The sequence below is a fragment of the Entelurus aequoreus genome, linkage group LG17 (assembly GCF_033978785.1).
Source record: "Entelurus aequoreus isolate RoL-2023_Sb linkage group LG17, RoL_Eaeq_v1.1, whole genome shotgun sequence".
Taxonomy (NCBI): domain Eukaryota; kingdom Metazoa; phylum Chordata; class Actinopteri; order Syngnathiformes; family Syngnathidae; genus Entelurus; species Entelurus aequoreus.
Genome location: NC_084747.1, coordinates 9,259,062 through 9,283,677, shown reverse-complemented (window position 1 = coordinate 9,283,677; position 24,616 = coordinate 9,259,062). Strand labels below are relative to the sequence as shown.

The following is a 24,616-nucleotide window of genomic DNA, read 5'->3' as shown; positions in this document are numbered from 1 at the left end:
TATCATTGCACCTGTTACAGTTAAAACGATTTCTGGCAAGCAAAAGGCACCCTGGAGAAAATCTGCTGCTGTAACAGCCCAGAGAAGAGAGTGCAGGAAGGCTGAACGAATCTGGCGGAATACAAAACTTCATATTCACCATGACATCTATAAAGAGAGCCTCCAGGCCTACAATTTAGTCTTAAAAAGTGCTAGAGAAACATTCTTCTCCAATATCATAAACAGCAACACAAATAAGGCCAAAACCCTATTCACAATCGTTGACAGACTGACTAAACCCCCAACACAAATACCAGCCGAACTCCATTCCACGCAGAAATGCAATGACTTTGCATTCTTTTATACTGATAAAATTGAAGGCATCAGACGCACCATCAATATCTCAAGTAAAAAAGTTGGATCACCACCCCATTTAGGCAAAAGTAACACAGCAATGATGGCAAGCTTTAATGCCATAGACTCTAAAACTCTAGTGGAAACGGTGACAGCTCTAAAGTCATCCACCTGCTGCCTTGATGTTTTACCTACCAACTTCTTTAAGAATGTTTTTGACTGCCTATCAACAGACATCTTGCAAATAGTTAATAATTCTATTAAATCGGGCAATTTCCCGAAGGCTTTCAAAACTGCAGTCATTAAACCTCTTCTAAAAAAGCAGAGCCTAGATGCCTCTGTTATCAACAACTACAGACCAATTTCAAATCTACCATTCATAAGTAAAATAATTGAGAAAGTTGTCCTCCAACAACTAAATCACTTCTTGGCTTCTACTGGCTGCCACAACAACTTCCAGTCAGGATTTCGACCTCTTCATAGCACAGAGACGGCCCTTCTTAAAGTTATAAATGACATCCGTCTAAACACAGACTCTGGCAAAACTTCAGTATTAATGCTTTTGGACCTCAGTGCTGCATTTGACACTGTCGACCACTCAATACTTTTGGACAGGTTGGAAAACTGGGTGGGGATCTCAGGCACAGTTTTAAGCTGGTTCAAGTCATATCTACAAGATAGGAACTATTTTGTTTCCATTGGTGACTTTGTATCAGAACCAACCAACGTAACGTGTGGAGTCCCCCAAGGTTCAATCTTGGGGCCGACTTTATTTAACATCTATATGCTCCCACTAGGACAAATCATGCAAAATAATAACATTGACCATCATTGCTATGCCGATGACACCCAAATCTATGTAGCGCTATCACCAAATGACTATCGCCCCATAGATCTCCTGTGCCAGTGCATTGAGCAAGTCAAACACTGGATGTGCCAAAATTTCCTACAACTAAATGAAGATAAAACTGAGATAATTGTTTTTGGTGCTAAAAAAGAAAGGTTTAAAGTCATCCAACACCTTCAATCACTGTCCCTGAAAACCTCAAATAAAGCCAGAAATCTTGGGGTTATTTTAGATTCTGATTTACATTTCGACAGTCACATCAAATCAGTAACAAAATCGGCCTACTATCACCTCAAAAATGTAAAAAGACTTAGAGGGCTCATGTCAGCTCAAGACTTAGAAAAACTTGTACATGCCTTTATTACCAGTAGGCTAGACTATTGTAATGGTCTCCTTGCAGGTCTTCCCAAAAAAACTGTCAGGCAGCTACAGCTTGTTCAGAACGCTGCTGCTAGAGTTCTAACAAAGACCAAAAAATGTGAGCACATTACACCAATTCTTAAATCCTTACATTGGCTCCCTGTACATCAGAGAATAGATTTCAAAATCCTCCTGCTCACATATAAATCACTACATGGTCTAGGGCCCAAGTATATCACTGATATGCTCCCACTATATACGCCCTCTAGATCACTAAGATCTTCTGAGAGCAATCTGTTAGCGGTTCCAAGAGTAAACTCAAATCAAGGGAGATCATCATTCAGTCACTGTGCAACACATAGCTGGAATAAACTTCCTGAAGATGTCAGACTCTCCCCAACTCTCACTACTTTTAAAACTAGACTGAAGACTTTTATGTTCACCTTAGCTTTCAGCTAAATCTTTTAATCTTTTAACGTCTGCACTGTTTTTATTTTTATTGTCTGCATTTTAATTTTGCTTTTATTTTCTTTCATTTCACTTTGTTGTCTGTGAAGCACTTTGAGTCTGCCTTGTGTATGAAAAGCGCTATACAAATAAAGTTGCCTTGCCTTGCCTTGCCTTTCAGCATTAATGGTGCCTTCACAGATGTGTAAGTTACCCATGCCTTGGGCACTAATACACCCCCATACCATCACACATGCTGGCTTTTCAACTTTGCGTCTATAACAATCCGGATGGTTCTTTTCCTCTTTGGTCCGGAGGACACGACGTCCACAGTTTCCAAAAACAATTTGTGGCCAGCTATTAAGTCGTCTGTTTTCATCGCAAAATTCCACAGTATTAATTAAATAGTAATTCCACAGTATATAGGTGGGAAGCTGTGTATTAGCGGCTGGCTGCAGCAACACAACCAGGAGGACTTTGAGTTGGATAGCAGGCGCGCTACCGTGAGTATGCAGCTTTGGCTTCCAAACATTTGATCGCTTGCCCGTACGTGCGTGCCGCTATGTGCATGTAACGTACGTGACTTTGGGGAAATATATGTGCTGTATGAACTTTGCGGAGGTGAACGGTACTTTGGGCTGTGGGATTGAGTGTGTTGTGCGGGTGTTTGATTTGTATTGGTGGGTTATATGGACGGGAGGGGGGAGGTGTTTGTTATGTGGATTAATTTGTGGCATATTAAATATAAGCCTGGTTGTGTTGTGGCTAATAGAGTATATATATGTCTTGTGTTTATTTACTGTTTTAGCATGGTGGATGTCCGCTTGTGCCCCGTGGAAATAATAAATAAAGTGAGCAAGTTGTAACTAATCGACGGCCTCGTTCTTCCGACCAAAGAGCGGAGCTTTATGGACCCAGTGTTTCCCCCGACACAACATGGGCCCTGGAGGGAACGTCTCCCCTGCGCTCCTCGACCACGGTCTGGGAGCCCACAAACAGGAAAGGTGTAACGCAACCCTTGCAGAGCGGCGGCTCCCTGTTTAAAGTGTCACCTTTATTGTTAGTTTAGAAGCCCAAATACCTCCATATTGCACTTCACGCACCCTCTTTATTAACCAGTAGAATTGTCCTTTGTTGCCTTTCTTCCTCTCCACCATGTTATTGCTTGTATGCACTTTGTGTGTGCGTTTTGACACACTCAACATCATGCGCCTCGGCTCTGTAGTCACCGCCTCACAGCAGCATTCAGGTGAAAGAACGGTACCGGTACTTTTCAAAGGTGCTATAGTACCGATTTCAATTGATTAGTACCGTGATACTTTATTAGTCGCAGTATACTGTACAACCCTACTACACACACATACAGTACATAGAAGAAAGTGTGTTTTTGTGTCTTGCAGACGTCCAGCAGCTGATCGGTAATCCAGAAGAAGTTTCCCCTCAGTTAGGGGGGAGCTCCACTTTGAAGCAGGAGACTCCACAACCACCCTGCATTAAAAAGGAAGAGGAGGAACTCTGCATCACTCAGGAGGGAGAGTGTCTTCTAGGACGAGAGGAAGCTGATTACACCAAGTTTCCACTGAGTATTCTCTCTGTGAAGACTGAAGATGATGAAGAGAAACCACAAGTAGACAACCTCTTAGCTCCACTATCAGATAGTGAGGCTGAAGACGAGATTGAAGTAACTTTGAGCAGCGATACAGACTGTGAAGGTGATATGAGGACTCACACTGACAACAAACACTCTGAATGCTCTACAAAGAAGAGAGGTAAAACATGTTTGAGCTGCTCGGTTTGTGCTAAAAGTTTTACTAAAAAGAGCAGTTTGACTCTACACATGAGAACACACACAGGTAAAAAACCCTTTAATTGTTCAGTTTGTGGCAACAGCTTTTCTGGAAATGGCTCATTGACTCAACACATGAGAACACACGCAGGTGAAAAAACATTTAATTGTTCAGTTTGTGGCAACAGCTTTTCTCAAAATAAAAAGTTGACTCGACACATGAGAACACACACAGGTGAAAAACCCTTTAATTGTTCAGTTTGTGACAAAAGCTTTTTTAATAAGAGCATTTTGACTCAACACATTAGAACACACACAGGTGAAAAACCCTTTAATTGTTCAGTTTGTGGCAAAAGCTTTTCTCAAAATAGCAATTTGACTCAACACATGAGAACGCACACAGGTGAAAAAACATTTAAGTGTTCAGTTTGTGGCAAACGCTTTTTTAATAAGAGCATTTTGACTCAACACATGAGAACACACACAGGTGAAAAACCCTTTAATTGTTCAGTTTGTGGCAACAGCTTTTCTATTAAGAGCATTTTGACTGGACACATGAGAACACACACAGGTGAAAAAACATTTAAGTGTTCAGTTTGTAGCAAAAGCTTTTCTATTAAGAGCAGTTTGACTAAACACATGAGAACACACACAGGTGAAAAACCCTTTAATTGTTCAGTTTGTGGCAACAGCTTTTCCCAAAATAGCCATTTGACTAAACACATGACAACACACACAGGAGAAAAAACATTTACCTGTTCGGTTTGTGGCAAAAGCTTTCCTCATAACAGCTCTTTGTGGCGACACATGAGAACACACGCTGGAGAAAAACCATTTAGTTGTTCAGTGTGCTGTAAAAGGTTCCCACATAATGCAGACGCAGTAAAACACATAAAAACACACAAGGGAAAATAACCAATTAGCTGTTTAGTTTGTGGTAAGTTGCTCATATGTGGTGACATCCACCCTACCCAGGACCTCCTCACTGCTTCTTTCACAAATATCTGAGGTATTCATACAAACTTGGATTATTTGGAGCATAATCTTATCCACTCATGACCCCATGTCTTCTCTGTATCTGAAACCTTCCTGAACAGTAAGATAGATGATGCTTCAAGTGCTTGGTTACTCCTTCTTCAGTCCTGGGGCCTCATGTGTCAAGTTTGTGCACGCTCAAAAACCTGCACTACACCCTTTTTCACTGCAAAGTTGAGATTTATCAAAACTGACGTTGACGCATAAGTGATGCTGGGTAACTGTTTGCATAACAAACTGCCAACTTTTATTCCTCAGACTGATTGATGTGCAAATCAGAAACTTATGAACAATTAACCCCCAACACCCACAACCCAACCCCCACCTCCCTCGACATTCGGGCATAACAGGTTCAATCCGGCCCGCGAGATGAGTTTGCAAAGTGTAAAATTCAGCTGTATTTTTAATGAAAGAAACTGCTGTTCTTAATGTGTCCACTGGATGTCACATTAGCAATTCTGTTAGGCAAGCAAATAGCATATCAAGTATACCAAGCAAGAGGTAGACGGTAAAGCGGGACTGTGACTCCTCCCCCTCCACCCAACGTAAAACAGGAGTAAAATAAGCAATCAGTAACCCCACTTAAAATGCAGCATGAGACACTGCACACTGATATAGTTCTGTGAAAATGATTGTCTTCTGTGCAAATGTAAAGAAAGTGAACAGTGTGTGATTTACTGCAATACTGTCAGTCTTTTCACTTTTTATTTGTGCTTTGTTGAAATTGTTCACACATTGCACAGCTTTTATTTTTCTATCAATAGACATTATGTCTAGAAGACAGGAAGTAACTCAACACTCTTGAAAAGTTTCTACCTCAGTGTGTATGGTTTGTTGGGTGTTTTTGAAAATGCACCATTTTTTTCCCTCAGAATTTTTAACTAACTTGAAGTGTTTTGTCAAGAGGATTATTTGTGATGTGTACATTTTCCGAATGTGATCGTTCTATTTTGGGTTGAAGTAAAATAAAGAAAACAATCTGTCGTATTTTGAAGTTATCATGCCATGATTTTACCCGTCCCGCCCACATGGAAATAGATTTTCCTCCATGCGGCCCCTGAGCTAAAATGAGTTTGAAACCCCTGCTGTAATCAAGATTCAAGATGCTTTATTATTGTTCATTCTTTAACATGTACAAGACATATGAGAACTGAAATGTCATTTTCGGCACAGTCCCACTAAGAGCTGACATACGTTACAGGGGAACAAGACTGGACCGCCAACGGATCGCCACTTAGTGTTCCTTAGAAAAGGTGGGAAAAAGGTGATATTGGGAAAGCAGATAACTGAAATGAATATCTATATGTAACTGAGATTAAATCTCTTAACTGTGTAGGGTGAGTACAAACAATTAACTATCTGTATAAAATATCTAAACACATCACAGAACAGGTAGAAAAAATACTCTCTCTCAAAATAAATCACTCGTACATTTTTCTTTTCTTACTGCACGTACTTTGGATTGGGTCTACACACTCGACCTGCGCGTGTTGTGTCAGTCTGCGTCGTGAATCTGGGTCGAATTGGTGATGCACTTTCCGTTTGCCTAATCGATGTCTCTTCTCTCAGTGGTGTGGGAGGGACTAAGTCCACCATGGTATGTCTACCATCCTGAGTCTGCTTCGTCGTTCTGGAGCGGTGTTGGTGGTCGTTCTAGAACCGGGAGGATGTGGCGACGATTCCTCCTGTATGTTCTCCCATTGGATTGGATGATGTAGGAACGTGGCTCTTCGCACGACTTTTCCACTATTCCAAGTCGGTCATGTCCAGCAGGAGTTTGCATACGGATCACTTGCCCTTCTGCCAAGGGACTCAGTGGGCGACTTGACTTGTCGTAGTGACGTTTCACCGTAGTTCTCTTGTCGACTAGTCGAGCTTGTACTTGTCTTGAGTCTTTTGCTGTTGGCTGTAGTAGTCTGGTACACACTGGGATAGCTGCACGCGTTGGTCTTGACATTAACCGTTCGGCAGGGGAACCAAGGTCTGCATCTCGGGGAATGTTTCTGAGGTTAAGGAGGTTTAGGAAGACATCAGTTTTGTCCCAGTGGGATTCTCCATCAGTTGCTTGGCACTCCTGACAGCTCTTTCCGCGAGTCCATTCGACTGGGGAAACTCTGGGCTGCTGGTGGTGTGGATGAAGTCCCACTCCTCAGCAAACTTCCTGAATTGCTCACACTTGTACTGTCTTGCATTGTCAGATAGCAGTGTGTGTTTGGTGTACCATGCACTGAAAAATGTCTTTTCAATTTGGAAATGAAAGCTGTTGCTGTGATGTTTTGTAGAAGGTCCATTTCAAACCATCCAGAATAGGAATCCACTAGCACCTGGTAGTGTTGTCCACGCCATTCAAAAATGTCTGTAGCAACTGTGGACCACGGAAGGTCTGGAACTGGATGGAGATGGAGCGGTTCTTTCTGCTGATGTGGTTTTGTGCTGTTGCACACTGTGCAAGAAAGTACCGTATTTCCTTGAATAGCCGCAGGGGCGTTAATTAATTTAAAACCTCCTGTCACACCTGCGTTTACCGGAAACCGGCGGGATGGCCGTGCATGCGGTAATTATTTTAAAACCTCTTCTCACTCCGGCGTTTACCAAAAGGAATCCATAAAATTTAGGCGTGCGCTTTGAGTGTGATGTAAGCATACCATCATGAAAAGCACATTTAATTAAAAAAAACGTTATTATGGTCTTACCTGTACTTATAAATGGAGTCCATTTGCACCTCCTTCTGACCAAAAGCATCGATAACTTGTTTATAGAAGTCTTCCTTATTTTCTTTCTTCAGTTTTAAAAGTCTCTGTTTCGATGGAGATATTCCTTTAATTATTACCTCCTGCTTCCATTGAAAGTCCAGTTTAGAAAACTGTTTTATTTTAGATACCGGTATGTAATCCTCCATGGTAAAAGTTCAGGCAGAGGGAAAAAATAAATCTCTTGCTGCGTGTGTTCACTTCTTCTGCAGTACAGGAAGTCGCAAGAAGGATCACTAGCGCGGCAGCGCCCTCTACCACCAGGAGGCGGGAGTCATTTAATGACTTATACAGTATTTCACACACGCAGCTACGGTATATTAATAAAACATAGCTGCTTACTGTTCTCTTTAGCATACTGTACCGGTATTCAATAGCTTGAACCTTAAATCCTACTGAAAAGCTCTTTATCTTTTTTCCTTTGTGCGATTGTAAACTACTGAAAGCAGCTTCCTCCATTTTGAAATTGAGGACAGTTGCGTCACTCGTGACGTAACGAATTTGACCCGGTGGAAGTTCTAGCCATATGCTAAATATTTTGCGAAACGAGTTTGACCCGGCGAAAATTATAGACATGCGATAATAAAATTAATATTTTGCGAAACGAATTTGATCCAGCTTCAATAATAAACCGGCGATAAGGCCAAGCATGCGTTAATTATTTTGAGAAACGAGTTTGACCCGGCAGTAATTCTAGACGTGCGAATACTATATTCCCTGCGCCAATTCAAGGAAATACGGTAGTTCTTCAGTGATGTCTCGTGACATTGATGGCCAAAAGATGATACCTCTTGCTCTGCGTTTGGTCGCTTCAATACCTGGCTGACCTTTATGTACAATCTTAATGAACTCTTTTTGTAGTGACCGGGGAATAACTGCTTTCTGCCCTTTCATGACGATTCCATCTTCCACAGTGAGTTCGTCTCTGTAGGGGAAGAAAACTTCAATGGCAGGCTGCAGCTGAGTCTGTCTGGCAGGCCATCCACGCTGGATAACTGCATTGAGAGCCTGCAATACTTCATCCTCCTCCGTGTGTTTCTTGAGCTCTTCCAGGCGGGCTGTAGAAATGTAGCTCACCGACATGACGTCGAAAGAACCACTATCAGATGGGCTCTCACTGTCTGTTGCATTAGGGGCTCTTGAAAGAGTGTCAGCTAAGTACATGTGCTTTCCTTTTTTTGTAGACTAAGATTATGTCATAGCTTTGCAGGCGTAGCAGCATCCGCTGAAGACGGGCAGGGGCATTGTGAATTGGTTTCTTCAAGATAGTCACCAACGGTTGGTGGTCAGTTTCTACTATGGTGGGCTTGCCATATACATAGTCTCGGAACTTGGTGCACGCAAACACAACAGCTAGGAGCTCCTTCTCAATTTGAGCTTATTGAGTTGCTGTTTCTGTAATGGTGCGGGATGCAAAGGCTACTGGCCTTCCATTTTGCATGCAAGCAGCTCCTAGTCCAAAACATGACGCGTCACAGGTCAGCGTCACTGGCCCTTTGACATGGTAGTAGGCCAATACTGGTGGAAAGGAGAGACGTGCTTTCAGGCGGTCGAAAGCATCTTGGTGTTGCTGGAACCAGCACCATGCGGTCTCTTTGTGAGTCAGTTTCCTCAGTGGCGTTGCGATGTCACTGAGGTTTGGAATGTACTTGCCAAGATAGTTGACCATTCCCAGGAAACGTTGAAGTGAAGTGACATCTGTGGGGACTGGCATCTCTGTGATAGCAGCGGTTTTGGAGGGGTCAGCTTTCAATCCTTTACTTGTGAAGATATGACCAACGTAGCATACTTGGTCAAGTCTAAACTTGCATTTCTGCGGGTTGAGTTTGAGGTTTATTTCCTTCACACGTTCAAGCACTTTTTTTTAGGTTGGCGTCGTGCTCCGCCACATCGCGGCCTCCGATGATGATGTCATCGACAATGACTGAGCATGGATATCCAGTAAAGAGTTGATCCATTGTGCGCTGGAATACCTCGCTTGCAGAGTTAATACCGAAAGGCATGCGAAGGAATCTGTAACGTCCAAAAGGAGTACTGAATGTTGTCTTCATTGAGGACTTCTTGTCCAGGCGGATCTGCCAGAATGAGTTTTTTGCGTCTGGCACTGAAAACACTGTCGCACCTGACATTTGTGCTGCTACCTCCTCCACGCTTCTCATGGGGTGGTGGGGCCGTTTTAGTGCTTCATTTAAATCTTTGGGGTTGATGCATAATCTGATTTCTGATTTGCCTTTCTTGTGCGCAGTGACCATGGATGACACCCAATCTGTTGGTTCGGTGACTGAAGTAATAACGCCTATGCATTCAAGTTCAGCTTTCACACAATCTTGCATCACTACGGGGATGCGGTGGGCCGTCCTAACAACAGGCGGCACATTGGGGTCCTCTGTCATCGTGTAGACAACTGGTAGTTCTCCGAGCTCTTCACTGAAAATATCTTGGTATCGTGTGAGGATCCGTGCGCTGAACTCTCCAGTGTTCTCTGTGGGGACATGGTGCACATCGGGACTCAACTCGACTAGCCCCACACGCAGGCATGCACGGAAGCCCAACAGCGATGTCACATTTTTATCCACTATGAAAAATGTCAGTAAGTGGCGCTGTCCCTTTAAAAAGCATGTCAGTGTAGCTTCACCTTGTCTCGATTTTGGCTCCTCCGTAAGCAACCAAATTTGTGCTTTTGTGTTGTTTGGCGAGTTTCACGCCCGCATTTAGCACCTGTATCCACTTTCATTTCGGTTGGCACGTCATTTATGCACACTGTGACAAATCCTTCATCTTGGTCTCTTTGTTGTGGATTTACAGTGTCAACACAATTTTCCATTTCCAAGCCATCCACATAGAATGTGTCATTTTCACTTTGGCTGTGTTGATCCATTGTCACATCATGCACAGACTGTCCATAGCGCTTGTTTGTGGTAAACTTGGACTGGCTCTGTGGCTTTGACTTGCAGCATTTTTTGTAGTGATTTTGTTTCGTGCAGTTGTGACATTGTTGTCCAAACGCCGGACACATTCCCCTTTTTGCTGTGTGACTCCCTCCACAATTGTTACACTTTGTGATAGTCTGGGCAATTTTCTGGAATGTGCCTTTAAATTGCTTGTATTGTGTGGGTTTAATCTCATCAACATTGGTAGCTTGTGTAGCCAATGTTTTGATATTTTCCTCTGTCATTTCGTGAATGCGGCCGATTGAGATTGCCTTGGCAAGAGTCAATTCACTGTCCCTCAGTAATGTCTTTCTCAGAGAGTCGTTTGTGATGCCACACACAAATTTGTCACATATGAGTTCGTCCGTTAGATCTCCAAATTGACATGTTTTAGCTTTAATCTTTAAATCACTGATGAATGATTCCATGCTCTCCCCATGCTTTTGAATTATCGAATGGAACTTGTCCCTTTCCAATGTTTTCCAATGTTTTGTTCGTTCGCGAATTGCACATTTCTCTGAACTTCCTCTTCAGGCACTCGGGATCTTCCCGCGACTCCGCAGGAGCGAGAATAGCACCGCCCTCTCAGGCGGCACGGACCTCTGGCGCGTACGCAAACGAGCGCTCCCTCTCAATCGCTTGTGGACCAGCGAGGTTTAATAGGATGTATGTGTAGTGAGTCTCATTCTGCGTTGTGTACTTTTTTAAAATAAAAGACACTTCACCATGCCGTCGGTTCAGTATAGGGCGGCAACAACTAATCGATTAAAATCGATTACCAAAATAGTTGGCGATTAATTTAATCATCGATTCGTTGGAACTATGCGCATGCGCGGAGGCTTTTTTTGGGGTTTTTTTTGTTATTTTTTTGTTGTTGTTTTTTGTTTTATAAACCTTAATTTATAAACTGCAACATTTACAAACAGCTGAGGAACAATTATCAAAATAAGTACAAAAACAGTACAAAACAGCGCCAGGGCGGCGGTGAGGCTACGTCTCATGAGGTGGCGTAAGCTAGCCAATGATGTGGTCATGTGCAGCTCACGTGACGACGGCGTCTCCTTTGCTGGAAACATTTGAAAAATGGCGCAGGAAAACACTACCGATAGTTTAGCGGAGAAACATCTTGAGGTTATTGCTTCAATGGAGAAAAGTGTATGACCTAAGTCGTCAAAGGTGTGGGAACACTTCGCTTTAAAGACTTCATAGAAGACCGTTTCCTGCAAAATGGCACGGAAGTACAACATTGCTTCAGGAGCACCTGAAGAGGAAACATGTTGTAGCCATGGATGAAGGGAGGAACTCACAGTACGTAACTTTTTAAGTCCATAGCTTTTTTGTGAGTAACGTTAAAGTTATGCCTTTGTTGCAACGCGGGGCTGATAATGTGTCTCCGGCACATTTGACTCCGTTTTGAGAGAGAAAACGCACGGGTACCAATTTGGAAATAAACATAACGGACAGAAATATCTCAGGTTGGTTTCATAATGGATCAATGTAGCCGGGCCCATAAAGCTATATAAATATATTTACATTTGAGTGACGCTTTAGTATAACTAAACGTTATGAAGGTGCTGGAATATTTCATGCTATTATTCAGAGGCAGCCTGAAATGAATCCTTTATTATTCACAACAGAAACGTGTACAATATCTGATTCAGTTCTGATGAATTACATTTCTGTGTTATTGTTGGTGTATGCTGCACCCCCAATGTCCACAACATGGTGGCAGTATGCTGGTTTTTTTCAATAAAATACTGGAAAGGATAGAAATGTAGTTTGTCTCTTTTATCCGATTATTAATCGATTAATCGAAGTAATAATCAACAGATTAATCGATTATCAAATTAATCGTTAGTTGCAGCCCTAGTTCAGTATTTATTGATAACCTGTGTTGGAAACATGAAACACACACACACAGGTTTCAACTTTCTGGCGGAGTGATATCTGCTCCTGTGTGATGTAAATACCACGTGTAAATACTACCAAACAATTCACACAGTCGACGCTCTACTTCTAAATAAACGAAATTGTGCATAAAAATGACTCAAAACAACACATCACTTGTACACACAACATTATTGGGTTAACTTTTAAAGTATCTACAAACATTTAGGAAGAATATTTACAATATGAAGAAACACGGAGCAGTGAAGAACTATTACCTTGTACTCAAAAGTCAGAGGGAAGAGGAAGTAAAGCAATCGAAAAAACAGCAAAGACACTTCCTGCACCGGACATCCGGTTCTTCAAAATAAAAGCGATACTTCAAAATGAAATATAACACCCTGTCTAGTTCATAATATAGCGCAACAACATCACACTATTACATATGCACGGGTCTTCGCGGGCTTGTCCGAGTGAGCAGCAGCAATGAAAATGTCATATTCTTGCTCGAAAATGTGCCAGTTCTCCGCGACATTGTCATCATACTTGCCAACCTTGAGACCTCCAATATCGGGAGGGGGCGTGGTTGGGGCGGGGGGCGTGGCTAAGGGCGTGGTTAAGAGGAGAGTATATTTACAGCTAGAATTCACCAAATCAAGTATTTTATATATATATATATATATATATATATATATATATATATATATATATATATATATATATATATATATATATATATATATATATATGTATGTATGTATGAAATTCTTGACTTTCAGTGAATTCTAGCTACATATATATATATATATGTATATATATATTTTATTTTTTATTTTATTATACATATAAATAAAAGACATACTTGAATTTCAGTGTTCTGCAGGCTATCCAGTAGGTGGCAGTATTGTCCTGTTTAAGAGTGTCACAACATTGCCGTTTACGGCAGACGAACTGCTTTACGGTAGACTAAACGTGACTGCTGGTGTTGTGTGTTGTTACCGCGCTGGGAGGACGTTAATGAAACTGCCTAACAATAAACCCACATAAGAAACCAAGAACTCTCTCTCCTTGTTGTGCACTCTACTCTCTAAAAGCTGTAGATGTTATGACGTCATTGGGCAGGCAAGCTGCTGGGAAAGCGGACATGAGAACGGCTGTCCCCACTCAGGTCCGCATTGAGCTGGAGGGGGCGTGGCCTCCAGCTCCGGCTGAATACCGGGAGTTTGTCGGGAGAAAATCTCTGCCGGGAGGTTGTCGGGAGAGGCGCTGAATACCGGGATTCTCCCGCTAAAAATGGGAGGGTTGGCAAGTATGATTGTCGTTGAAGACGACTGGGTCTGGACGACGAAACCCGTCCGCCATTAGGGATCGGCGTGTACACCGCATGGCAGGAAAAAAATCTCCGGCGGCAAATTTTAGTACAAAAAGTACTCACAGGCGATAAGTTTGTCCGCTACTCTGACACCATGTTGTTGTTTGTGGTTACCAGTAGGAAGAACCATGCCGAGTTGCAGGAATAACTTGGCTTTAATAAAGACTTCAGGAGGACAGCAATTTTACATACGCACTGCATGAGAGAGTGGCAATAACTGATTTCCTGATGTGCACACCCTGGTGGTGTGTTCGAAAATTACAACAACAAAACAGTCATTTTACCAAATGATCTACACCAGGGGTGTCAAACATACGGCCCGAGGGCCGGATCAGGCTTTATCCGGCCCGCGGGATGAGTTTGCTAAGTGAAATAATGAGCCAAAATTTTTGAATGAAAGAAACTGCTGTTCTAAATGTGTCCACTGGATGTCGCAATAGCAATTCTTTGTATCTTTGTAGATTATGCTACATATGTAAAACAAAAATAAACCACTCGATGTTAGTGCACCAGTCGAGGAAAATGAGCAAACTACATAAATAACATCCTAATTGATTTTGATATTATTTTTTTATCTTGATAGATTGAAAATTAACACCAAAGAGTTGAACGTTTATCACACAATTTATTCAGAAAGTATAAATAGCAACAAATAAAGATAGAATACTATTAACCACAACATGTAAGTGTAAAAAAACAAAACAACAACATTATGATTCGTACATTTTCAGAATGTGCTTGTTCTACTTTTAAACAAAGAAAACAATCTGAAGTTGTCTTTATTTTTTAAGTTATCGTGCCATAATTTTACCAGTCCGGCCCACTTGGGAGTTGATTTTTCTCCATGTGGCCCCGGATCTAAAATGAGTTTGACACCCCTGATCTACACAGAGTAATCATTTGACTTTCTAAAGGTTTTGAACTAAAACAACTAAGTAGCTTGAAAAAATGTTTCTGTGTTTTTCCTCGATGTTTGCCCTTTTTCTGGTTTGAACAACAGCCATGGAAAAAGTCTGTGCACGTGCTTGTATATATATATTTTTTATTTTCAAACAGTAGTTGTCCATTATTTGATGTTAGATACTTTTACTAACCATTGTTTTAAAATAAGATTAAATTGCCTTTATTTTGGGGGAAAAAATGATGTGGAGTAGGAAACGGAAGTTGCGGACTTATTGCGCATGCGCAAATGTACTTGAAGCCAAGCAAAAAGACGAAGACCGCATGCTATGGTTGTTCGGAGATTCTTCGAATTCACGATCTTAAAGTTATATGATTCACAGCAAATATAGCAACAAATATCTCAATTGGTATTTTCCAAAGCCACGAAACGTGCATTGAGTTTGGAGCGATATCTGAAGTGAAGATTGAAGACGTGATAGAAGATGGACGACTACTGCTATGCTAAGATGGCGACGTCCGCTAAAAGAGAACATGAAAGAGAATCAGCGCCACCAACTTCCAGCAAATCACCAACGGAGATAAAGACGAAAGATGAAGGTGAGTGACTTGAAGTTTTGTCATTTGAAAACAATTTCAAGCCCTTAAAGTCGAAATTAGCCGGCTTTGTTGAAGAATGTAAAGAAAGAGCCGCCATGATTGTTAGCTTGAAGAAGGCAGTGGAGTTCACATCAGAGGAGATGAAAGAATGCAAAAGTCAAATGAAGAAAGTGGAAGAGCAAAACAAGCGCTTCCCATGTTTGGCAAACGCCACATTTCAAATATTTAGCTCGCATTACTAAGCTAAGTTATTGATGGAGTCCATCAAGTTATTGGATGGATGTTAGAGTGGACATAACAGCCACTATCTCTAAGTCATCCTCCATCTTGTAAACACTGTAGCAGCTAGTGAAAGATTAAAATGATGTTGTTGCGCCAGGATTTTATTTTGAGCATTTTTTAATTGTATTTCCTAGTTCTTAGTAGGGCTGGACAATTAATCCCATTTTAATCTCAACTTCATTTAAGACATGACACGATCATAAACATGTTATTGTAAAAAAAAAGAAAAGAAAAAAAGATGGACAGCCCGCGGAACGTGCATGCAAATTCTTGAGCCTGTAACGGTTAAAGGGATGAGTGAGTGTATGATTGAAAAAAAAGACCATGTCTACTAGAATGTGCTACTTTTTATTTGACACAGTGCTAGTATGTCTAATCAGTAGGGGTGTAACGGTACACAACAATTTCGGTTCGGTACGTACCTCGGTTTAGAGGTCACGGTTCGGTTCATTTTCGGTACAGTAAGAAAACAACAAAATATACATTTTTGGGTTGTTTATTTACCAAATTTGTAAACAATGGCTTTATCCTTTTAACATTGGGAACACTATAATAATTCTTCCCACGTTAATCAACATTAAACTGCCTCAAGTTGTTGCTCAGATTAAATAAAATGACACAACTTTTCTTCTACATATAAAAAGTGCAACATTAAACGGTTTCAAGTCAACTCATCATGCTTAATTTATTACAGCATTTGGGAAGCCTGTAGTTGATTTTTATTATGTAAATGTTATATTTTTATCAACATGTGATAGCAGGGACCCTGCCATTCAAAACTAGGCTGCTCCATTACTAATGATTAAGGTAACTATAGCACATTTTTTAAGCTTCTCAGGTGTAATTCTTTCCCATTCTTGCTTGATGTACAGCTTAAGTTGTTCAACAGTCCGGGGGTCTCCGTTGTGGTATTTTAGGCTTCATAATGCACTACACATTTTCAATTGGAGACAGGTCTGGACTACAGGCAGGCCAGTCTAGTACCCGCACTCTTTTACTATGAAGCCACGTTGATGTAACACGTGGCTTGGCATTGTCTTGCTGAAATAAGCAGGGGCGTCCATGGTAACGTTGCTTGGATGGCAACATATGTTGCTCCAAAACCTGTATGTACCTTTCAGCATTAATGGTGCTTTCACAGATGTGTAAGTTACCCATGTCTTGGGCACTAATACACCCCCACACCATCACACACGCTGGCTTTTCAACTTTGCGTCTATAACAATCCGGATGGTTCTTTTCCTCTTTGGTCCGGAGGACACGACGTCCACAGTTTCCAAAAACAATTTGTGGCCAGCTATTAAGTCGTCTGTTTTCATCGCAAAATTCCACAGTATTCTGGACATCTGTGTTGGTGAATCTTTTGCAATTTGTTTAATGAACAATGAAAACAGCAAAGACGAAAGCTGTAGGTGGGAAGCTGTGTATTAGCGGCTGGCTGCAGCAACACAACCAGGAGGACTTTGAGTTGGATAGCAGACGCGCTACCGTGAGTACGCAGCTTTGGCTTCCAAACATTTGATCGCTTGCCCATACGTGCGTGCCGCTATGTGCATGTCACGTACGTGACTTTGGGGAAATATATGTGCTGTATGAACTTTACGGAGGTGAACGGTACTTTGGGCTGTGGGATTGAGTGTGTTGTGCGGGTGTTTGATTTGTATTGGTGGGTTATATGGACGGGAGGGGGGAGGTGTTTGTTATGCGGATTAATTTGTGGCATATTAAATATAAGCCTGGTTGTGTTGTGGCTAATAGAGTATATATATGTCTTGTGTTTATTTACTGTTTTAGTCATTCCCAGCTGAATATTGACTTGACTTGACTTGACTTTATTTATTCATGCTTGCAGTGGAGCCAAGGCCCCACTGAAAAAACAGCTGAACTTTACAATGAATATTAAACAAACAAAGATAAAAAAAATTAAAAGAACAGACAGTATTTTATATAAAAAAAAACATTTTCATTTTCAGGGCAACAGCAGCATGGAAACTATTAGCATTCTGGTAAATGACTGTATTACTTATTTAATTAGATAGTATTATTATACAGTTTAATTGCAGTATGCAGGGTAGAGTTTTTAAGTCTCTTTGTCTTGGCTTTGGGCTCGGGTTCAGCCAGCTTATGTTGGTTCCTCAATGTCCTGGCAGTGCGGCTGCCTCGTGTTGGAGGTAGCAGGTCATGCAGAGGGTGTTGCTCATCATGCATATCCCTGACCAGCTTCACTGCAGCCTCCTCTCTCCTGGTCTGGAGTGATGGTAGGGGTTGTGAGATGTTTCCAGCTCTCCTCGTAATGATTTTACAGGCACGTTTCTGGACTCGCTCTAGCTCTGCCTGTTGTTTTTTGGAGCAGCCCACTAAGAGCACTGAGCTATATTCCAGACACGGCCTGATGAGAGTGGTGTAGATGGTAACAAGGTCGTCTGCAGGTAGTCCATGTCTCGCCATGACTGTGAGGTAGTGCAGCCGCTTGGAGGCGGTTTTTATTGCCTTCTCCATGTGCACATCTCCAGTCAGGTTTTGATCGAGGTGGTAACCCAGGTACTTTGTTGTTTCCACGACAGGGACCTCCTGTCCCCCCAACATCAGTGCAGGAGGTTGTGATGGATTTCGGGCAAAACATATCCGGAGTTCTACCGACTTCTTCCCGTTGAGTATCATTTTCTTATTTGCTGCCCATTCATCCAGCCTTTGTGCCTCCTGATCGCACATATCAGGTCCCACCCGCCTCTCACAGCATCTTCCCTATCTGAATCGCTTCCACTGCCCTCTAATCCTTCACTCTCACTTTCCTCATCCACAAATCTTTCATGCTCTCTCAAATTAATGGGGTAATAGTCGCTTTCTCGGTCCGAATCGCTCTCGCTGCTGGTGGCCATGATTGTAAACAATGTGCAGATGAGAGGAGCTCCACATCCTGTGACGTCACGCTACTTCCGGTACAGGCAAGGCTTTTTTATCAGCGACCAAAAGTTGCGAACTTTATCGTCGATGTTCTCTACTAAATCCTTTCAGCAAAAATATGGCAGTATCACGAAATGATCAAGTATGACACATAGAATGGACCTGCTATCCCCGTTTGGATAAGAAAATCGCATTTCAGTAGGCCTTTAAAGGCCTACTGAAAGCCACTACTAGCGACCACGCAGTCTGATAGTTTATATATCAATGATGAAATCTTAACATTGCAACACATGCCAATACGGCCGGGTTAACTTATAAAGTGCCATTTTAAATTTCCCGCTAAACTTCCGGTTCGAAACGCCTCTGAGGGTTGACGTATGCGCGTGACGTCAATCATTGAAACGGAAGTATTTGGACACCATTGAAGTCAATACGAAAAAGCTCTGTTTTCATCTCATTATTCCACAGTATTCTGGACATCTGTGTTGGTGAATCTGTTGCAATTTGTTCATTGCATTATGGAGAAAGAAGCTGAGCAAGCAAAGAAGAAAGTTGTCGGTGCGAAGTGTCTATTTTGCGAGGGAAGTCAGCAGCAACACGTACACAGCCGGCGCTTCTTTGTTTACATTCCCGAAAGATGCAGTCAAGATGGAAGAACTCGGACAACAGAGACTCTTACCAGGAGGACTTTGATTTGGATACACAGTTGCGATAACGTGAGTACACAGCTGCGCTTCCAAACATTTGATCGCTTGCTATAACTAGCTCGAGGTAGTAGCTAGGAGCTAGGAGCTAGCATTAGGATTAATTTGTGGCATATTAAATATAAGCCTGGTTGTGTTGTGGCTAATAGAGTATATATATGTCTTGTGTTTATTTACTGTTGTAGTCATTTCCAGCTATATATCAGGTCACCCCCGGCTCTCACAGCATCTTCCACTCCCCACTAGTCCTTCACTAGCACTTTCCTCATTTAAAAATATTTCATCCTCGCTCAAATTAATGGGGAAATCGTCGCTTTCTCGGTCCGAATCTCTCTCACTTCATGCGGCCATCATTGTAAACAATAGGGAACTTTGCGTATATGTTCAACTGACTACGTCACGCTACTTCCGGTAGGGGCAAGCCTTTTTTTATCAGATACCAAAAGTTGCGATCTTTATCGTCGTTGTTCTATACTAAATCCTTTCAGCAAAAATATGACAATATCGCGAAATGATCAAGTATGACACATAGAATAGATCTGCTATCCCTGTTTAAATAGAAAAAAATCATTTCAGTAGGCCTTTAAGAGTGGCAGTATGTGGGGTGAGTGACGTGAGTAAGTGAGTGGGTGAGTAAGGAGAGGTAGTGGTAGCATGTGCAGGAGTGTTAATAGCATGGTGGATGCCCGCTTGTGCCCCGTGGAAATAATAAATAAAGTGAGCAAGTTGTAACTAATCGACGGCCTCGTCCTTCCGACCAAAGAGCGGAGCTTTATGGACCCAGTGTTACCCCCGACACAACATGGGCCCTGGAGGGAACGTCTCCCCTGCGCTCCTCGACCACGGTCTGGGAGCCCACAAACAGGAAAGGTGTAAAGCAACTCTTGCAGAGCGGCGGCTCCCTGTTTAAAGTGTCACCTTTATAGTTAGTTTAGAAGCCCAAATACCTCCATATTACACTTCACGCACCCTCTTTATTAACCAGTAGAATTGTCCTTTGTTGCCTTTCTTCCTCTCCACCATGTTATTGCTTGTATGCACTTTGTGTGTGCGTTTTGACACACTCAACATCATGCGCCTCGGCTCTGTAGTCACCGCCGCACAGCAGCATTCAGGTGAAAGAACGGTACCGGTACTTTTCAAAGGTGCTATAGTACCGATTTCAATTGATTAGTACCACGATACTTTATTAGTAGCAGTATACTGTACAACCCTACTACACACACATACAGTACATAGAAGAAAGTGTGTTTTTGTTGTTTGTGTCTTGCAGACGTCCAGCAGCTGATCGGTAATCCAGAAGAAGTTTCCCCTCAGTTAGGGGGGAGCTCCACTTTGAAGCAGGAGACTCCACAACCACCCTGCATTAAAAAGGAAGAGGAGGAACTCTGCATCACTCAGGAGGGAGAGTGTCTTCTAGGACGAGAGGAAGCTGATTACACCAAGTTTCCACTGAGTATTCTCTCTGTGAAGACTGAAGATGATGAAGAGAAACCACAAGTAGACAACCTCTTAGCTCCACTATCAGATAGTGAGGCTGAAGACGAGGTTGAAGAACCTTTGAGCAGCGATAAAGACTGTGAAGGTGATATGAGGACTCACACTGACAACAAACACTCTGAATGCTCTACAAAGAAGAGAGGTAAAACATGTTTGAGCTGCTCAGTTTGTGCTAAAAGTTTTACTAAAAAGAGCAGTTTGACTCTACACATGAGAACACACACAGGTGAAAAACCCTTTAATTGTTCAGTTTGTGGCAACAGCTTTTCTGGAAATGGCTCATTGACTCAACACATGAGAACACACACAGGTGAAAAAACATTTAAGTGTTCAGTTTGTGGCAACAGCTTTTCTCAAAATAAAAAGTTGACTCGACACATGAGAACACACACAGGTGAAAAACCCTTTAATTGTTCAGTTTGTGACAAAAGCTTTTTTAATAAGAGCATTTTGACTCAACACATTAGAACACACACAGGTGAAAAACCCTTTAATTGTTCAGTTTGTGGCAAAAGCTTTTCTCAAAATAGCAATTTGACTCAACACATGAGAACACACACAGGTGAAAAAACATGTAAGTGTTCAGTTTGTGGCAAAAGCTTTTTTAATAAGAGCATTTTGACTCAACACATGAGAACACACACAGGTGAAAAACCCTTTAATTGTTCAGTTTGTGGCAACAGCTTTTCTATTAAGAGCAATTTGACTCCACACATGACAACACACACTGGTGAAAAACCCTTTAAGTGTTCAGTTTGTGGCAAAAGCTTTTCTATTAAGAGCAGTTTGACTAAACACATGAGGACACACACAGGTGAAAAACCCTTTAATTGTTCAGTTTGTGGCAACAGCTTTTCTCAAAATAGCCATTTGACTCGACACATGAGAACACACACAGGAGAAAAAACATTTACCTGTTCGGTTTGTGGCAAAAGCTTTCCTCATAACAGCTCTTTGTGGCGACACATGAGAACACACGCTGGAGAAAAACCATTTAGTTGTTCAGTGTGCTGTAAAAGGTTCCCACATAATGCAGACGCAGTAAAACACATAAGAACACACAAGGGAAAATAACCAATTAGCTGTTTAGTTTGTGGTATGTTGCTCATATGTGGTGACATCCACCCTACCCAGGACCTCCTCACTGCTTCTTTCACAAATATCTGAGGTATTCATACAAACTTGGATTATTTGGAGCATAATCTTATCCACTCATGACCCCATGTCTTCTCTGTATCTGAAACCTTCCTGGACAGTAAGATAGATGATGCTTCAAGTGCTTGGTTACTCCTTCTTCAGTCCAGGGACCTCATGTGTCAAGTTTGTGCACGCTCAAAAACCTGCACTACACCCTTTTTCACTGCAAAGTTGAGATGTATCAAAACTGACGTTGACGCATAAGTGATGCTGGGTAACTGTTTGCATAACCAAGTGCCAACTTTTACTCCTCAGACTGGTTGATGTGCAAATCAGAGACTAATGAACAATTAACCCCCAACACCCACAACCCAACCCCCACCTCCCTCGACATTCGGGCATAACAGGTTCAATCCGGCCCGCGAGATGAGTTTGCAAAGTGTAAAATTCAGCTGTATTTTTAATGAAAGAAACTGCTGTTCTAAATGTGTCCACTGGATGTCACAATAGCAATTCTGTTAGGCAAGCAAATAGCATAGCAAGTATACCAAGCAAGAGGTAGACGGTAAAGCGGGGCTGTGACTCCTCCCCCTCCACCCAACGTAAAACAGGAGTAAAATAAGCAATCAGTAACCCCACTTAAAATGCAGCATGAGACACTGCACACTGATATAGTTCTGTGAAAATGATTGTCTTCTGTGCAAATGTAAAAAAAGTGAACAGTGTGTGATTTACTGCAATACTGTCAGTCTTTTCACTTTTTATTTGTGCTTTGTTGAAATTGTTCACACATTGCACAGCTTTTATTTTTCTATCAATACACATTATGTCTAGAAGACAGGAAGTAACTCAACACTCTTGAAAAGTTTCTACCTCAGTGTGTATGGTTTGTTGGGTGTTTTTGAAAATGCACCATTTTTTTCCCTCAGAATTTTTAACTAACTTGAAGTGTTTTGTCAAGAGGATTATTTGTGATGTGTACATTTTCCGAATGTGATCGTTCTATTTTGGGTTGAAGTAAAATAAAGAAAACAATCTGTCGTATTTTGAAGTTATCATGCCATGATTTTACCCGTCCCGCCCACGTGGAAATAGATTTTCCTCCATGCGGCCCCTGAGCTAAAATGAGTTTGAAACCCCTGCTGTAATCAAGATTCAAGATGCTTTATTATTGTTCATTCTTTAACATGTACAAGACATATGAGAACTGAAATGTCATTTTCGGCACAGTCCCACTAAGAGCTGACATACGTTACAGGGGAACAAGACTGGACCGCCAACGGATCGCCACTTAGTGTTCCTTAGAAAAGGTGGGAAAAAGGTGATATTGGGAAAGCAGATAACTGAAATGAATATCTATATGTAACTGAGATTAAATCTCTTAACTGTGTAGGGTGAGTACAAACAATTAACTATCTGTATGAAATATCTAAACACAACACAGAACAGGTAGAAAAAATACTCTCTCTCAAAATAAATCACTCGTACATTTTTCTTTTCTTACTGCACGTACTTTGGATTGGGTCTACACACTCGACCTGCGCGTGTTGTGTCAGTCTGCGTCGTGAATCTGGGTCGAATTGGTGATGCACATTCCGTTTGCCTAATCGATGTCTCTTCTCTCAGTGGTGTGGGAGGGACTAAGTCCACCATGGTATGTCTACCATCCTGAGTCTGCTTCGTCGTTCTGGAGCGGTGTTGGTGGTCGTTCTAGAACCGGGAGGATGTGGCGACGATTCCTCCTGTATGTTCTCCCATCGGATTGGATGATGTAGGAACGTGGCTCTTCGCACGACTTTTCCACTATTCCAAGTCGGTCATGTCCAGCAGGAGTTTGCATACGGATCACTTGCCCTTCTGCCAAGGGACTCAGTGGGCGACTTGACTTGTCGTAGTGACGTTTCACCGTAGTTCTCTTGTCGACTAGTCGAGCTTGTACTTGTCTTGAGTCTTTTGCTGTTGGCTGTAGTAGTCTGGTACACACTGGGATAGCTGCACGCGTTTGTCTTGACATTAACCGTTCGGCAGGGGAACCAAGGTCTGCATCTCGGGGAATGTTTCTGAGGTTAAGGAGGTTTAGGAAGACATCAGTTTTGTCCCAGTGGGATTTCTCCATCAGTTGCTTGGCACTCCTGACAGCTCTTTCCGCGAGTCCATTCGACTGGGGAAACTCTGGGCTGCTGGTGGTGTGGATGAAGTCCCACTCCTCAGCAAACTTCCTGAATTGCTCACACTTGTACTGTCTTGCATTGTCAGATAGCAGTGTGTGTTTGGTGTACCATGCACTGAAAAATGTCTTTTCAATTTGGAAATGAAAGCTGTTGCTGTGATGTTTTGTAGAAGGTCCATTTCAAACCATCCATAATAGGAATCCACTGGCACCTGGTAGTGTTGTCCACGCCATTCAAAAATGTCTGTAGCAACTGTGGACCACGGAAGGTCTGGAACTGGATGGAGATGGAGCGGTTCTTTCTGCTGATGTGGTTTTGTGCTGTTGCACAGTGCAAGAAAGTAGTTCTTCAGTGATGTCTCGTGACATTAATGGCCAAAAGATGATACCTCTTGCTCTGCGTTTGGTCGCTTCAATACCTGGCTGACCTTTATGTACAATCTTAATGAACTCTTTTTGTAGTGACCGGGGAATAACTGCTTTCTGCCCTTTCATGACGATTCCATCTTCCACAGTGAGTTCGTCTCTGTAGGGGAAGAAAACTTCAATGGCAGGCTGCAGCTGAGTCTGTCTGGCAGGCCATCCACGCTGGATAACTGCATTGAGAGCCTGCAATACTTCATCCTCCTCCGTGTGTTTCTTGAGCTCTTCCAGGCGGGCTGTAGAAATGTA

At 42.1% G+C, this 24,616-nt stretch overlaps 2 protein-coding genes across 2 annotated transcripts; both read left to right on the top strand.

Moving 5' to 3' along the window:
- The first annotated feature begins 3,391 nt into the window (after positions 1-3,391).
- LOC133632282 (gastrula zinc finger protein XlCGF17.1-like) lies at positions 3,392-5,561 on the top strand. Its single transcript, XM_062024632.1, has one exon. It carries the CDS (start codon positions 3,705-3,707, stop codon positions 4,686-4,688), a length of 984 nt encoding a protein of 327 aa, XP_061880616.1. The 5' UTR covers positions 3,392-3,704; the 3' UTR covers positions 4,689-5,561.
- A 14,865-nt stretch (positions 5,562-20,426) lies between these two features.
- Positions 20,427-23,186, top strand: LOC133632095 (gastrula zinc finger protein XlCGF17.1-like). The gene is made up of 2 exons (XM_062024331.1): positions 20,427-21,698; positions 23,168-23,186. Exons 1-2 carry the CDS (start codon positions 20,728-20,730, stop codon positions 23,184-23,186), a joined length of 990 nt encoding a protein of 329 aa, XP_061880315.1. The 5' UTR covers positions 20,427-20,727.
- Positions 23,187-24,616: the final 1,430 nt, after the last annotated feature.